We start from the raw sequence: 15,557 nt of genomic DNA, 5'->3' as shown, positions 1-15,557 counted from the left end.
TTTATGAGACATGAATTTATCTTACAAGATCAGAATCAAAATGAGTTACAGAAAAGCACTTAAAGAAGATGTTACATACATGTAGATCTCATTTATCTTGTGCGTAAATTGAAAAGAGAATTGAGAGATACTATCAAAATTTTCCACAAAGATACTTTAACAGAGTGAGGTAGCCTAGTATTATAAGTTATTACAAAAGCACAAGTGGAATACAAAAAAAATATAGCGTTTCTACATCCCATATCCAATGAGGCAGAAGGTTATGTCTTTGGTTTTGCAAACGCACATTTTAGACTATTTTTTTGCACTGACCGTATGCAGAGTGTGAAGCATTGTCACTCATCATACGCAGAGGGCAATACAAAAACTGGGAGTAGGTTATCGTCAGATATCACACTCCGGTTCGAGCATCTGATTGGAGGATAAGCGCGTACTGGAAGATAATATTAATAATTGACAAGACCACCGGGCTGGTTCAGTCATGAGTTTACTGGCTCAATGCTAAAACCACTGGCATTGGGGCCTGCGATCCAGTGTAAATTTCGAACTCTGATAAGTCCAGTGAAAGAAATCTACATGCACATTACTCAGGTGGGATTTGAACCCTAACCCTTTGCTATTCTTGAGCAGATGTCTTACCACTTACTAGACCATTAAGATTGCTAAAAGCAGTTCGAATCTTACCCGAGTACTACAACCTGAGTGCAGTTTTTTCCAGACGTGTTACCTATTTTATGTGCATTTCCTTTACAAAATACAGAACCTATAAACCCAATCAAATAAGGGATTCTTTTCTCAACAATGGGCAAGTTCGAGCAACAAATTTTGTCATCCAATAGTCAAAGTTCCAGAGTTACCTATGCACAATACACTAAGTCAACTATAGTCTCCTATAGAGTTGAAAATCTATAGAGTTGAAACCTACCGTTCTTTTCTATCTATCTATCTATCTATATGGTGAAGTACATTCCTTTTGTAGTAGAGTAGAGTCGTACTGTGAAAGGTGCAAAGTGCGCGACCAGGAACACGACATCCTCTATTTACAAGTGGAAAAAGTGCAAGTAAAACCACCCCAACTCAATTAGATATTATCATTGCATGGTGTTACCGCAAACCTTACTAAATATATATTGTAGTCCCTCACTCGAACTTGCTCAATATTGATTTACCTTTACACCCTTAGTGACCTTATGACCTCAGAGAACAGAGTTAGTCAGAATCTCTTTGTACCTCTCCATATTGACGTTCATGATGACAGTCCGTTTGCTCTTGTCCCCCCAAAATCCATTCCAGTCGACGATGAGTTGACCTCTCGTGACCCCAGCCAGTGAGATGGAGCAGGGGCAAGATTTGGAGTCAGTGATGATGGATGGATCTATGGCGACAGCTGAGGCGAGCGCGTCACAGCAGTTCCAGCCGTCGCTTTCTATACACCCAAACTGAGGCCTCAGCTGCAATACCACAAGAAAATGGGCCAATTATTGCCAGATTTGTGGAAGAACATTATAAATACCTTAACATGGAATAAATTTACCCTCATCATGTCATCTTTGATTGATGATTACTGTCTCTAGTCTCACATTGAAATGGTATAAAATGCCACTGTTTTAAATAACCTTTGTGCGAGCTTCTTCATAATTCAAAAACATTTGATAGAAAATGTATGGTCCATACATTTTTCTGCAGGAATATTTTGTTCACGTGTATGATGATGATATTCATTCAAAACAGCATCAAATTTGACCTTTTAACCGACCATAAACTCCCCATGTTTTTACATTTTGGTGTGCAGGAGCTATGTTAAAATGATAATTAAGACCCCTGTTCTTACTTAGCACCATGGAACTGTTTTACGGTGCTATGACGCAATCTGCAGCCAACCACACCAGAAAGCACCAAGCGAACCCTTTCTGTTACATGTATAATGGTAAGTGTACTGGGTTCTTTTACATGCATTAAAGGCGGTGGACACTATTGGTAATTACTCAAAATAATTATTAGCATAAAACCTTACTTGGTAACGAGTAATGGGGAGAGGTTGATAGTATAAAACATTGTGATAAACGGCTCCCTCTGAAGTAACGTAGTTCTCAAAAAAAAGTAATATTGCACAAATTTGATTTCGAGACCTCAGATTTAGAAATTTCCCACATGATTTTCAGGATATTTGGTTGGTAATCCTGTTTTTATCAGGGAAGAAATTTCATGCTCAGCAAATTTTTGTGCTTCGCAGCTCTATGAAATTGGGCCCAGAGCTTGAGTCCGGTGATCTTAACCGCTTGGTCCATGACAATCCCTACTTGCAGAAGTACATGTCCAGTAGTAGCTACAAACCTCCTTATCGGCCATGATGTCGTAGCTTTTCTTGCTGATATCTTTAAGGAAGTTGCTTCTCTTTGTGTCCATCTTCAATAAATCTTTAAAACAATTCTGAGGATACAAATCATTAAAAAGAGCACATTATTCAAAAGATTACAAGAAGACAAGAAAGAAACTTAAAGGAAAAAAACATTCTTACCAACAGTGTGTAATGCAGCTGTTGACAGATGAGGTTGATTGAAAACAAAACAAATATACAACAACTCTTGCATGTCATGAACAATGCACAAAATACATTAAGCATAACAATTGTTTATGCGTGGCAAATGGACTTGAGACAATGTCAGGATCTTGACAAATTATTTCCAGTTTCCAATTAACTACCACTAATCACTGTCAATCTTTTTTTGTACAATACCTCTATTAATAACTTGTAACTTTCTCAAACCTATCAAAAAACTATTAACAATTTAAATCAAAATTGTGGAGTGAAATCAGCCAAATATCAGATCTAGGATCTTTATAGAGGTAAGGAACAGAAAAATTAAGAAACAACGATCTTAAAATGTAAGAACATACCAACGTGACTTCAGTGGCGAGAGTCAGCTCCCATGTAAGCAGATACACCTGACATTGAAAGGTTTCAAGCACGATGTACGCTGCCTCAGGGTCTTGGTGGAAATTAAACTCTGCAGTTGGAGTCACATTCCCCTTACCTAGACAAACAAAAGTTAAATTTTATCATTTATAATAATAATAATAAATTTGTATATATAGCGCTTTATCACAGCCCGAACGGCGTATCAAAGGGCTTGCTTCTGACATTATTACCCCCTTGGCCATATTTCATTCCTTAAACCATCTCGGCTCTCTGGGGAGTATACAGCCGGTGCTGCGAGTTACTGGGCTCCAAGCTAATCATTCACATAAACCATCTAAAGCTCTCACAGGTACCCATTTTACCCCTGGGTGGAGAGAAGCATGGTTAAGTGCCTTGCTCAAGGACACCAGTGTAACGACTGGGATTGGAACCCACAACTTGAAACCACGCAGAACATAACAATAAACTTATTTTTACCACTGTTGAATTCCCTCGGCACCTATAGGAATAAAGAAAAGAGAAAACAACAAGATACAAAAATATTACATTATTTCGTTTTACCCTTACACCAAAAGTGTGCAAAGCATACTCTGTACTCCTTCCACTCCACCCCCCCCCCCCCCAATAGTCCTATAAAAAAAAATCTACAGACTTGTTACTCCGGTGGTATTTGAAACCGATTCATAATGCGCCAAATTTTTGACCCTCTCAATCACTTCCGAAGAAGTTATTAAAGAATGGAACACATTACCACCACAGACATCTAATCTATCACGGACAATAATACTTTAAAGGAGCCTTTATAATCCATCTTTAACGCAACTTAAAACTACGGCGCAACAAAAGTGACAAAATGCCTATTAAAACTGTGCAGGACGAAACGTGTGTACACAAGGAAGTGATAAAAATACTATTGAGAGCGCCCACACGTGGTAAAAAATATTGCGCATCATCACTGGTCTCAGAACTATCAAGGTGTTTCAGAAATATAATGTATCTGTTGCAAAGCGAGGAAAGTTGTGACGGACTCAAATTTTGACCCTACCAAAATCTTTGGTTAATGGCTAAAATGCTCTTTTGAGAACGGTTGTTTTGTCAAGACATGAGGCTATCAACATTTCGTTTTCTCACCATGCATGTTTCCTCCCATAATGTAAACTGCCTTCAGTTTAGATGAGAACCCAGGATCCATCCGCTCTGCAAGGGCTAGATTTGTCAACGGTCCAATAGCAATCAGTGAAATTAAACCTGGATGTTTATTGGCCAGTGAGATGAGCATATCAACGGCATGTTCGGCACGGTGGTGATCCGGGTGGATGGTAAGCTTGGCATGAGGAGCATCACCGAGGCCATCTTTGCCGTGGAAGTCTGCCTCTGGAGTCGGCATGAGGAGAGCACTGGCAGCTCCTTGGTAGACTGGAATCTGAAAAAAAAATTTAAAAAAATGTTTTAAAGAATTACTTCAGTCATAGGGGCCCAATCGGAGCCCAATTTCATGGCTCTGCTTACTGCATCACCTCATTTCACATGGCCTCAATACTGGAGATTCACAGTTAAATCAGATGTGTATATCAACCAATAATATCTGTCCTTAATTAAATCCTTGTGTATACGGACAGGGGAATAGTCTAAAAAACACACAGAACAAACAAGGTCCCTAGAGGGCGCCATTAGACTTGCCTTTAAGTCCCTACTCAACAGTGAATTTTTACAATCTTGCCAAGTTCATCAGCCAGAGGAGTTCACTAATGAGGTAGTTCAGATGAGCCGACACAATTTTTCAAAGCAAGACTTACCTCTTTCTTATCACACGCGTCTAGCACCCTATGTACGTTGTACCAGACCTTATCCACGTGGACGTTTCCCTTTACACACGTTATAGCAAGTACTTCTGCGTCTAGGTTACTACTAAGGGCGACCATGATCGCATGAGCATCGTCAACTCCTGCATCGCAGTCTATCACCATGAGATTCTTGGAAGACATCTGGAAATTGGTGGGGGTCTGTTGAGTTGGAAACAAAAGATTCGAATGAGGATTTAAAAAAAATGCATTTAAAGGGGCACACCGTATACGCAATTAAAGTGGTGTAGGATCATTAATAAAATTTGTTTAGATAGTTGGCTTTTTTCGAGATTTTGTCATTATCCGTCAAACGAGCTAACTAGCTAGTGCGACCGATCATGAAAACATTTCAGCACCCACTGGGTCTACTTGAACGAGGTTCTGCACTAACAGGACGAACCTCATACCTCTATAGTTCTAGGAGTATACAATTGGGAAGTACATGTACTTGGGACTATTGACCCATTTCACCTGACGTCATCATCAGAATTTTGTTGAATGCGCCATACTGGTGGGCAATTTCACTGTGCGTTTTCATATATAACTCTATGCATAAGTGCGCATTTTAGGCGACGCGGCGTTAATACACATAAACCTACAAAACTGCCCACCAACATGGTGAGCGAGGCATCAGTTGCCGCGTGTGACGTGCATGCAAGGGGTCAATAGTATGTAGCATGCACTGATGATGCATGCCCATGAACTTCACTGTCCATTCTTTTCAATCTTTGGCCTGAACATGGCCTGAACTATTTATAAATATTAGGGACAGAATCCAAAAGTTTCAAACTGCTCACATCAAGTTACTCTTAGGCTCATTCAAAGCAGACAATATTACGAGTAAAATGCCACCTCAACCATCAAATTTGGCAATGCGAAAGATGAGATATGGATTTTTAAGTAGTTACTGTTTACTGGATCGAAGCAACTTTTTTCTAATGGGGAACACACAAACAAAAAAGTAAACAAAAATTAATAAGTAAACAAATTAAATTTAAAACAAATTAATTCAGTATATACACTTTTATTTCAAATTTCACCCAACTGTAGACGAAACATGTACAAAGCTGATCACCTGGTTTGTTATTGTGATTTGATATGCCAAACAGTGCTGTTGCCATGGAAACAAAGGTAAATAACAATATAATTAAAATGTTGTTTATATTTAATTTATGATTTACAAGGTACATTGAAATGTAAGAACCTGGTCCCTCGATTTAAATACAATTACAAAACAACATGTTTACAAAATATCAACTTCTTAACAAACATCCGAGAAATAGTGCATTGAATTTGTTTACCACTTTTATGGAAGCTTTTCAACAGTAAACAATGTTGTAAACAAATTAAAGCGGTTGTATATACAAAAGTGTTTAAGGTATAAACTTGAGATTTCACAAACTTATCAATCAAAGGGCTAGCAATTTAATGAAATAAATGAACAATGGTATTTTAAATTTGAACAATGTATGGTTGCCATAGAAACAAATGAACCAAATTATTTTAACAAAATTGTATAAATGTTCAATAATATTATGACTTTGCAAAGTCACTTTGCTAATTTGTTGTGGCTAAGTGGTTTTAAATGTAACAGGAAACAGCCAGTGTTCAGAACAAGATCAAATCCCATCACAATTAAAAGTTATTGTGCTTTTAATTTGTTTACTTCAATGACAAGCAACATACGTAACTGAGTAATAAGCACTATCTGTATTAAGTAAACAAAATTGTAAACAAATTAAAATGGCTGTAAATAAACAACTGTACATGATATGAAGTTACAATTTTGACTTGTCATTATTAATTATCAATAAAAACCACAAGGGAAACTGACTGGGTAAATTTTAAAATGATTTTTGGGGTTGAACAAAGAAGTGACTAGAGCCGGATTCAAACCAACGACCTACAGATTAACGTGCCGGCGCTCTACCAACAGAGCTATGTATCTAGCCCTATATTGGCGGTGTCCCTATTTTGTCAATATCTTTGTTCGGGGTGCCAGTCAGAAGCCATACAACCGTTAACTGCTGTGCAGCCAGGGGTCAAACCCAGATTACGATACAACCTGGAAAGCGGCAGCCAGGGGATCACCTTAAGGGGATGCAACTTTTTGTTTTAGATATCAATATAAACCACACGGGAAACTGACTGAGTAAATTTTTAAATGATTTTTTGGGGTTGAACAAAGAATTGACTAGAGTGAAATTCGAACCAACGACCTCCGGCTTAATGTGCCGGCGCTCTACCAACTGAGCTATCTAGCCCTATATTGGCGGTCTCCCTATTTTGTCAATATCTTTGTTCGGGGGTGCCAGTCAGAAGCCCTACTTTTTCAACCGTTAACTGCCGTGTACCCAGGGATCGCACCCAAATGACGATACAACCTGGGAAGCGACAGCCAGAAGGGGAATGCAACTTTTTGTTTAAGATAATAATGCATGGTTACCATGGACACAAAAGACAACAACAATGTAATGCCTTTTTCAAATCCATAAGCTCTACCACAGTCTATTTGTGCTTTGACTTGGACACCTCCAGTTCTTTTCTTAGTTTGGCATTTGCCTCTTGTAACTCAAGAATGTGTTCTTTCTGTTCCTTAATCTTCTGCTCAAGATCTTCTGTTCTTGACTGCTCCAAATCATGCTCCAATCGCTGACACTTGTAATTCAACTCTTTAAATTCACCCTCCAGCAATCTTTTGCCCATTTTAGCCTTCTCCAGTAGAGTATCCCTTTTGTCCACAAGTTTGTTTAGATCTTTAACCTCCTGCTTTCCCTTCTCCAGCGATTTGACATGATCCCGCTCTCTGCGCTTATCAACACATTGCTTATGGGGAGACGGCCTGCATTTTAGTGTTGCAATCTCTTCCTTTAAAGATTCATTTTCCAATTTAAGTTGGTCGTATAAAAATTTGGATGTTGCATCAGAAGTCGATGCTCTTGGTCCAGTTGGCTTTTTATGAGTTGGTAAGTTATATTGTTCATTGTTCCAATTTTCAAGCAATGACTTGTCGCGGTGGCTGTCCCGAACCATATCTCGTCTCACCTTAGTCAGTTTTGTCCACTGTGCTGTCAAGGCTGCATTGCTAGGTTTTTCGACAACTTCCATCAGCTGTGCTAATAATAATAATATTTGAGTTTATATAGCGGTTTTTCACTCCCGAATGGGTGTCTCAAAGCGCTTCAAATTATTACCCCTGGTCACTGGGCCTTAATTCACTCCTTAAACCATCTCAGCTCCCTGGGGAGTATACAGCCTCGTGCAACAAATGCGCTACTCGGCTAAATCAATCACAAGAACCATCTCTGCCCTCACAGGTCCCCATTTACCCCTGGGTCGAGAGAAGCAATAATGGTTAAGTGTCTTGCTCAGGGACACAAGTGTCACGACCGGGATTCGAACCCACACACTGCTGAACAGAATCAGCAGAGCTTGAATTCGGTGCTCTTAACCGCTCGGCCACGACACCCCACAAACCACTCCTGAACTTGAGACCAAGTTGATGATGTTTCCCGTTTGAGTTGTTGGAGTTGCTGCACATGTTGGTTGAGTAGTACATCAGGTTTTTCATTGAGTCGTCCTGCTAGCAGATCCTTCAACTGGCTTTCAGATAACAGTGCAGGTCCAGGGTTGCTTTCAATATCACCACACTCCATCAATACATCTATCGGCAATGTACGATACACAGCGATGTAGAGTTGAAAAGTATTACGACCGACTGATGATGGATGGCACTGACAGTCTTGGTAACCTGAACCAGACTGTGATGGCGTTTGGACAGTGGATGTTTGGGCAGCAGGGATATTGCATGCCATGATCAGCACAAAGTAAGCAATCAGCAAAGTCAGAAGAAATGTGGGCGAATCATCACTCCATTCCTCATAAGACCCGATCTGTGTCGATGCTTTAGACGATGGCATAGAAAAAGTACCAATACGCTGTCTCCTTACTTCTACTGATACTCCAATGGTTGGGTGAAGGAAGAAAATCCTGCAAAAATATAAAGGAAGAAAGCGATTAAAGTCAAAATATTGAAACAATAACTTATGTCAAAATCATATTTAATCACTAGAAATTAGTGTGACGGGGTCGTCAAATCGAGAACTGTGATCTGAAGGTTTATTCTGGAAAAAACAATGACACAGAAACTGATGTTGATAGCGTCTTTGATACAGAAAAGAATCATATCAAAATAATAAACATCTAGGCCTATAATGAAAAAAACAAATATAAGAACTTTCAAAGCAAAACTATATACAAAACAGAAATCTATAAAACGGAATATTATAAATCAAGAATAAGAGTATAATAGAGTGATAATTACCTGAAAATAACGAAGACACAGAAACTGATGTTGATAGCGTCTTTGATACAGAAAACAATGGCCCCCGCGAAAAATAGGAAAGTATTTAGGGCGAAGAGCTACGTCATAGGTAAATACTACGCCACTAACGCTACGTCATTAAAGTAAAGGCAAAGGTTTTGGGGAGGGGGGGGGGGTATGCGTGTACTCGTCACATTAGAATGAGACGAATTGTTTTAAAAGACAATTGAAAGGTTTCGCAGAAATAAACAGACCATCATTAACATAAAAAGAAACAATTATTGTAAACCACAATATTTGATTAGCTTCGCAGAATTTAACTAAAACAAGGGGACTAATTTAATTAGTAATTAATCATTAATAATGTAAACAAAAAAGGAAATTAAAAAACGGTGGCATAATTAAAAGAACAAAGTTCAACTATGAAATTAATAAACATTGTACATGTAGGTCCCTAAAAACATTTTAAAAACAGAGGAAAGATTAACTTTGAACAGAAGGTATGACAAGGGGACGACAAGTGGACAAGGCAGTGCATATTTAAAATATGGGAAAAGTGGGCTAAAAATTAGTAATCCTGGTAAATGCTGGGGTGTCTTAAAAATACTTTTTAAGTTTCTTAATCTTACCAGAAAGCTCGCGAATTGATCCAATGGTAGACCCACTTCTTTTGAGGCCAAGTCTAAAGTGCTTGGACTTCGTTTTGCTCGTGCAAAGATGACAACCCTCCCGCTGACGCTAGGGAATACAAAATATCGATCTTCTTCCCTGAGGCCGCGCTATAGGTTATTCCGCCCTCAAGTGTCAACTGGCAGCCAATGTCAACATTTCCAAAAAACTAAACATGGCGGAAAAAGTTGCGAAAGAAGAAGGAGAAACACCAACATCTTCATCCAAGTTGGAAGAAGTCGATGCAAATGATGACCATCTTAATCTTCTTGAAAGTGACTCATCGGAGTCGGAGTCTGAGGGTAGGAGAAAAAAAGCGGAGCCCGAGAAGAAAGCAAAAAAGGAGTACAAAGATGAACGAATCAATAAGTCTTTGTCAGAACTAGCGGTAAGAATAAGATTTATCAGATACACATGCACACACATGGGCACCCCACATGTGTAACTTGTATTTTTTTGTAAGGTTTAAGAAGAGTTTATTTTCCCAAATCCACATATCTTACGAAACATTTACATCGACCATGGATGGAGGTAGGTAGGTTACAGTGTAAGAAGGTTCTGTGTTATCTTTTTTAGTCATGTTAGTACCAATAATTAATTAACTTTTAAGAAGTAAGTGTCATCTTATGATCTTTATTTTATTAAATTTTTATGTCGCATTGCCATTTTGTGACTTCCCGTCGGCGTATGTTCAACGCTTTATTTTTTGGTCACCAAGTGCTGAACCGCAGGTACCAGCCAATTGGATTGACGACTTGCCGAGCCGCGGTCGAGTTGGACTAAACCATTCTGTAAAAGCGGTGTTATTTTATATAGGCCTAAGGCCAGGCCTTTTTAGGTCAAGGCCAGTTTGGCCTTGGATCAAGCCAAATTTTGAAGGGCAACAAGGCCAGTACAGTAGAAAGGGCAAAAGTTTCAAAATAAAGAAGGCGCGAAGGCCAGTAAGTTATCGAAGGGGTCACAAGCCTATTTTTATAAACAAGTAAATTTAAAAATGGCCAGAGGTTTCCCTGTGGGTGGTAAACCCAATTGGATGGAACAGTTTTTTATGAATAAGGTATTGATAAATCATATTTTTTTATTCAAGATATTGATATTAAATTAAATCTTATGAGAAACCAAACGATTTTGAAAAAAGAAGAGGAAAAAAAAATAAATATATAATATAAAAAAATAACAAAAATTCTACGAAGACTCAGAGAGGAATCGATCTCCGTTGCACTGTGTACCGTTGAATACCATGACTGCTGAATAGAGCTCCCTGGATTATTATTGACGGCCGTAAGTAGTCGGCCAAAAGCAAGTGTTGGTGTCAATAAAAAAATGTTGAACTTGGATAAAAAAAAGGGCACGACAGCAGTTTTGGCCGTGAAAATGGTATTTTTTTGAGGGGCATCACGGCCAGTAGAATGGCATCGACAGGCATCGTGTCCGCCGTGTAATTCCAGGCCTGTAATGCAGTGTGGCAGTCATGTGTGCTGTCCGTTTAGTATGCCCGCCCTTCACTCATATATCGTACACAAAAGAGAGGTTGACACCCAAAATTATGCGCATTGATCAGAGGCGCGTTCTGTATTTTGTAAAAAATCAGTAACAATAATAATAATATAATATCAAAGTCTTACTCAAGGCGCTGAGTATATTCAAACTTTCAGAAAGATAGGTTATTGCAGTGATGGATTCTGAGACCCAATTATGTAGCACTAAGGGTTTACAAGGTGCAGCGACAACCAGGAACACCGGGGCGAACCCCTTCTCTTTTCGATAAGTGCACTGGGGCCTTATACATGCGTTACACAGCACATGGGACCAACGGCTTTACATCCCATCCGAAGGACGAATCAATGGTAAAGTGTCTTGCTTAAGGACACAAGTGTCACGGCTGGGGATTCGAACCCACACTCTGCTGATCAGAAACACCAGAGTTTGAATTCGGTGCTCTTAACCGCTCGGCATAGCGCGAAACTCTACAGGTAGAGAACAGCTACTGTCCAATGATCCGCCTCCTTTGTGAGAGTGTGACGTTATTGGTCTATATATCCTGTGTTTATGATTGCTTCGAGGTGATGCGGTACATGTAGTTTGTCACCTATGCAGCATAAATGCAAAGGTTGGTACATCATCATACTCATTTTTTTGTTTACTATTTATGTAATTCACTTATTCACTGTGAAACTAATGTGAGGTCAAAGGTTGCAACGTCTGGTCAAGCTGGTATCTGGCGTTATTCATGAGTCTTGAAGTGTAACGTCAGTTGTGCAGGCTACTGCTTGAAACTCGCTTGAATCAAACCAATTCCGGTAGGATACAGAGTCAGTTAATGCATACCGGACATCTGAACTGGTTTTCAAGGGCTCCATCCAGATTTTTAAATTGTAATTCTTTTTTCTTCTTTTCTTCTTTTTCTTTTGCAACAAGAGGAAGCAGAGAGATTTACATGTTTCTTAGCACTTATACTTCCGCTGTCAGAGATACTGATTCCCATTTGGGTTATCGCAAAAATGGATTTCCCCTATTTATAATGCAGCTTTATGGACCACTTAATAGAAATGTTAGGTTCCAGATTAATCATAATTATTACTTGTATCCTATGAGGGGATCCTTCATCATTTCAGTGTTGATGTTGAGGAAAACACGCATCAACAGTTTCCACAAGAACACTATACATATGTACAATATTGATGAAATACATTATGTAGTGAATGGGTCAGGAGTGAAGTCATGTAATGTATCCATATGTAGAACATTGGCAGACCTTAATTTAACCCCACTGTAGCTATAGCAATTGTGCATACTTGCTGTTATGCCGGTTACCGTTTGAGTGCTGAACTGCCTTGATTTAACCCCACTGTACCTAGAGCAATTGTGTTTCTTGCTGTTATGCCGGTTACCATTTGAGTGCTGCCTTGAATTAACCCCACTGTACTAGAGTAATTGTGTCTCTTACTGTTATGCCGGTTACTGTTTGAGTGACACCTTGATTTAACCCCACTGTAACTATACCATACAACTATAGATTCGTAAAGCGCCTTTACATCATGATCAAAGCGCTGAAAAGAGCAAAACCAATGGAACTATAAATACAACAAATTACATCTGATAAAGTGAGAATGAGAGATTTTTGGGACAATGTCAAAGAGTTACAATTTCTTATGCATACATGTTGGTTGTTCCATATTCGCGGAGCAACAAAGGAGAAAGTCTGGTTGTGAGTGAGCAGTTGAGAGTGTTCTGATGGTTGGGTGTTCGGTTAGGCGTGTGGTGTCAAGAATCATGCCCCTTGCTGTTTATGCTGGTTTCCCCTCGAGTGAAATGGTCTTTTGAAAATCAAGACTATAGCCTAATGCAGTTAAGCACTTTAATGAACTTGTTCAGGTCCAGTGAAAGTTCAGGCGTTAATACCTCTGGCGTCTACGCTTTCATGTTAGGGAGATAATCTTTCAATTTAAAGGGTGGCTGCAGTGTTTTTTAAATAATTTAAACGATTAAACATGACTTTTTAAATCTGAAATATTTTGTTATATTTTTTATTAAATGTGCAAAGATTTTAAAAATGGTTTCAAGAGATTAGGGGAACCCACCCCGCCCCTAAAAGGGACATGACTGTGACGTCATGTCGGGAACCCGAGCCGTCGGGCCCCCTGGCTGCGTGCATGTAGAGATGTGTCCACTGTGTGGCCTGGTACCTAGGCGCATGTAGTTAGGGACCAGACTCTTTTTGCCGACGATATGTTTAAATTCCCGACGTGACGTCGATGGTAGGGGGCGGTAACAATCCACAAAAGGGGGGGAGGGCATGACTTATTCGCTAATTACGCAAGTGAGATATGTTGGGGAAAAAACAAAACACATTTTATTGAGGTTCAATACATATATCAGAAATAAATGACAGCAAAATTAACTGTTTTATTTTAATTCACTGAAACATCCCTTTAAGAGTCCCTGCCTGTAAGAATGTACCAAATTAGGGGGGGGGTGATTCATGGGTTCGCAGATCATCTTCTAAAAAATTAGAGTGATACACCGTCATACCAAACGAATAAATCAAAAATTTTAGTTTGCTGATGCTTTCGGTTTTGGAGTTACCAGTTATCAAAGTTTGGGCCAAAAGACCCTCGAGAAACGAATAGTACATTCCCTGTAAACACAAAAATGTGCGCCAAGCTCGTCCCAACAAAAGTAAAAAGTTGAAACCTCCAGCTTATAACTAAAGTAAAAAAAAAAATTGGGATCTCGTTGGCGCATCATGTTACGCGCACCTGAACCTTGACGAACAGTGCCCTCGTGCCATTTTCAACGCCTCATAACTCAACGCGCCCATAAGATCCCATGAATTAAACAAGTTCACATGAAAGAGCTTGCAGCCCTTAAACAAATTGAAGTGCAAAGTGCGTGGGATCTCGTTGGCGCAGAGAAATAATAGAGGTCAAAGTTCAAATTTTACCAATATATTGCGTTTTCGCACCTCCGTAACCTTGCACGCCAACAACAAAAAGTTGTTTTATGGCAACCGGGTGTTGGAACAGTTTTCATCTAATGACAAATGAAAAAAGAATCTTGGGATCTCTGCAACTTGCATGTCAACAGATTTTTTGAAAGTTTTCTAAAGTAATGCCATTCCTCACATTTTGGCCTAAATTGGCACAACATTCGCTTTTCTCATCACTGTAAGTATCTGTGCCAACAAGATCCCATTAATGTTTTCTTGTATTTGGTCAAGTTGAGTGTTCCTTAACAGATTTCAATTGAAAAATAATTGGGATCATGTTGGCCCACCAATATAACAAAGGTCAAAGGTCATGTGAAACTACACTACTGCCTATTTCGGGCGATTTTGCGTCGTCTAGAAATCCACGCGCCAATATGATCCCATTAAATTGTCTGCGTTTTATGATTATATAGATACTCAGCAACACATAAATAGCAAAAACCAAATGGGATTTGAGTAGCGCTAACAAATATTACAGATCAAAAGTTCACAAGACATGCCTATACTTATGCGTTGCTGTGGCAACAGAAAGTGAGAAATATCCCAAAATTTCAAAATGTTGGCAAACCATGAGGGGGATGGGTCTCCAAAACAAATTTGGTCCAGATATAGATTGGACTTGCTTTTCCAAATTGGTGTTAGTTAGCCTACTTCGCTGCAGTCACAGTGTCCAGGGTTCGAGGTAGGAAATCGGGTGTGGAAGTTTCCGCAAGGTCCACACAAAGGAAGACAAAAAGTTGATCACACATCAATCTTGAGTAGATTTTTGACCTCTATTATTTCTCTGCGCCAACGAGATCCCACGCACTTTGCACTTCAATTTGTTTTAGGGGTGCAAGCTCTTTCATGTGAACTTGTTTAATTCATGGGTTCTTATAGGCGCGTTGAGTTATGAGGCGTTGAAAATGGCACGAGGGCACTGTTCGTCAAAGGTTCAGGTGCGCAACATGACGCGCCAACGAGATCCCAAATTTTTTTATTTACTTTTGGTATGAGCCCAACTGGAGGTTTCAAAAAATGTTTTACTTTTGTTGGGATGACCTTGGCGCACATTTTTGTGTTTACAGGGAGTGTACTTTTCGTTTCAGGAAGGCTTTTAGGCCGAAACTTTGATAACTGATAACTCCAAAACCGAAAGCGTCAGCAAACTAAAATTTTGGATTTATTCGTTTGGTATGATGGTGTATCACTCTAATTTTTTAGAAGAAGATCTGAGAACCCATGAATCACCACTTGGTACATTCTTACAGGCAGGGACTCTTAAGCTCTAAAGTGTGGTTTGCTTTGAACATGAAATGTTTCACAGTAGGC

General features: G+C 39.3%; 2 protein-coding genes and 1 non-coding gene across 3 annotated transcripts in view; 1 reads left to right on the top strand and 2 right to left on the bottom strand.

Annotated features, from left to right (window-relative positions):
- On the bottom strand, nucleotides 1-9,847 carry LOC117290792 (inosine-uridine preferring nucleoside hydrolase-like). The gene is made up of 6 exons (XM_033772350.1): nucleotides 9,718-9,847; nucleotides 4,717-4,923; nucleotides 4,052-4,343; nucleotides 2,899-3,035; nucleotides 2,335-2,430; nucleotides 1-1,451 (listed from the first exon to the last, which is right to left on the bottom strand). The coding sequence occupies exons 2-6, from the start codon at nucleotides 4,903-4,905 to the stop codon at nucleotides 1,197-1,199; spliced, it is 969 nt and encodes a 322-aa protein (XP_033628241.1). The 5' UTR covers nucleotides 4,906-4,923; nucleotides 9,718-9,847; the 3' UTR covers nucleotides 1-1,196.
- Trnan-auu lies at nucleotides 6,956-7,028 on the bottom strand. Its single transcript has one exon. It is a non-coding gene; the product is annotated as a tRNA-Asn (tRNA).
- Nucleotides 9,848-9,926: 79 nt separating the features above from the next.
- LOC117290790 (nuclear cap-binding protein subunit 3-like) overlaps nucleotides 9,927-15,557 on the top strand; it is a 67,601-nt gene continuing 61,970 nt past the window's right edge. Inside the window, exon 1 of the mRNA XM_033772347.1 lies at nucleotides 9,927-10,145. Within this exon, the coding sequence (XP_033628238.1) occupies nucleotides 9,933-10,145 (213 nt within the window). The 5' untranslated portion in view covers nucleotides 9,927-9,932. The remainder of the gene's footprint in view (nucleotides 10,146-15,557) is intronic.

Source organism: Asterias rubens, chromosome 5 (assembly GCF_902459465.1).
Source record: "Asterias rubens chromosome 5, eAstRub1.3, whole genome shotgun sequence".
In the NCBI taxonomy this organism is placed as follows: Eukaryota; Metazoa; Echinodermata; class Asteroidea; order Forcipulatida; family Asteriidae; genus Asterias; species Asterias rubens.
Note: the sequence above shows the minus strand (reverse complement) of the source record. Positions and strands in the feature narration are given on the sequence as shown.

What these genes read in the sequence shown, in the direction of transcription:
- LOC117290792 (XM_033772350.1), bottom strand. Translation starts at nt 4,905, where the DNA reads ATGTCTTCCAAGAATCTCATGGTGATAGACTGCGATGCAGGAGTTGAC. An exon ending in TATGGGAGGAAACATGCATG is followed by an intron (nt 3,036 to 4,051) that starts GTGAGAAAACGA and finishes TTGTTTGTCTAG; the next exon opens with GTAAGGGGAATGTGACTCCA. An exon ending in TCGCCACTGAAGTCACGTTG is followed by an intron (nt 2,431 to 2,898) that starts GTATGTTCTTAC and finishes TTGTATCCTCAG; the next exon opens with AATTGTTTTAAAGATTTATT.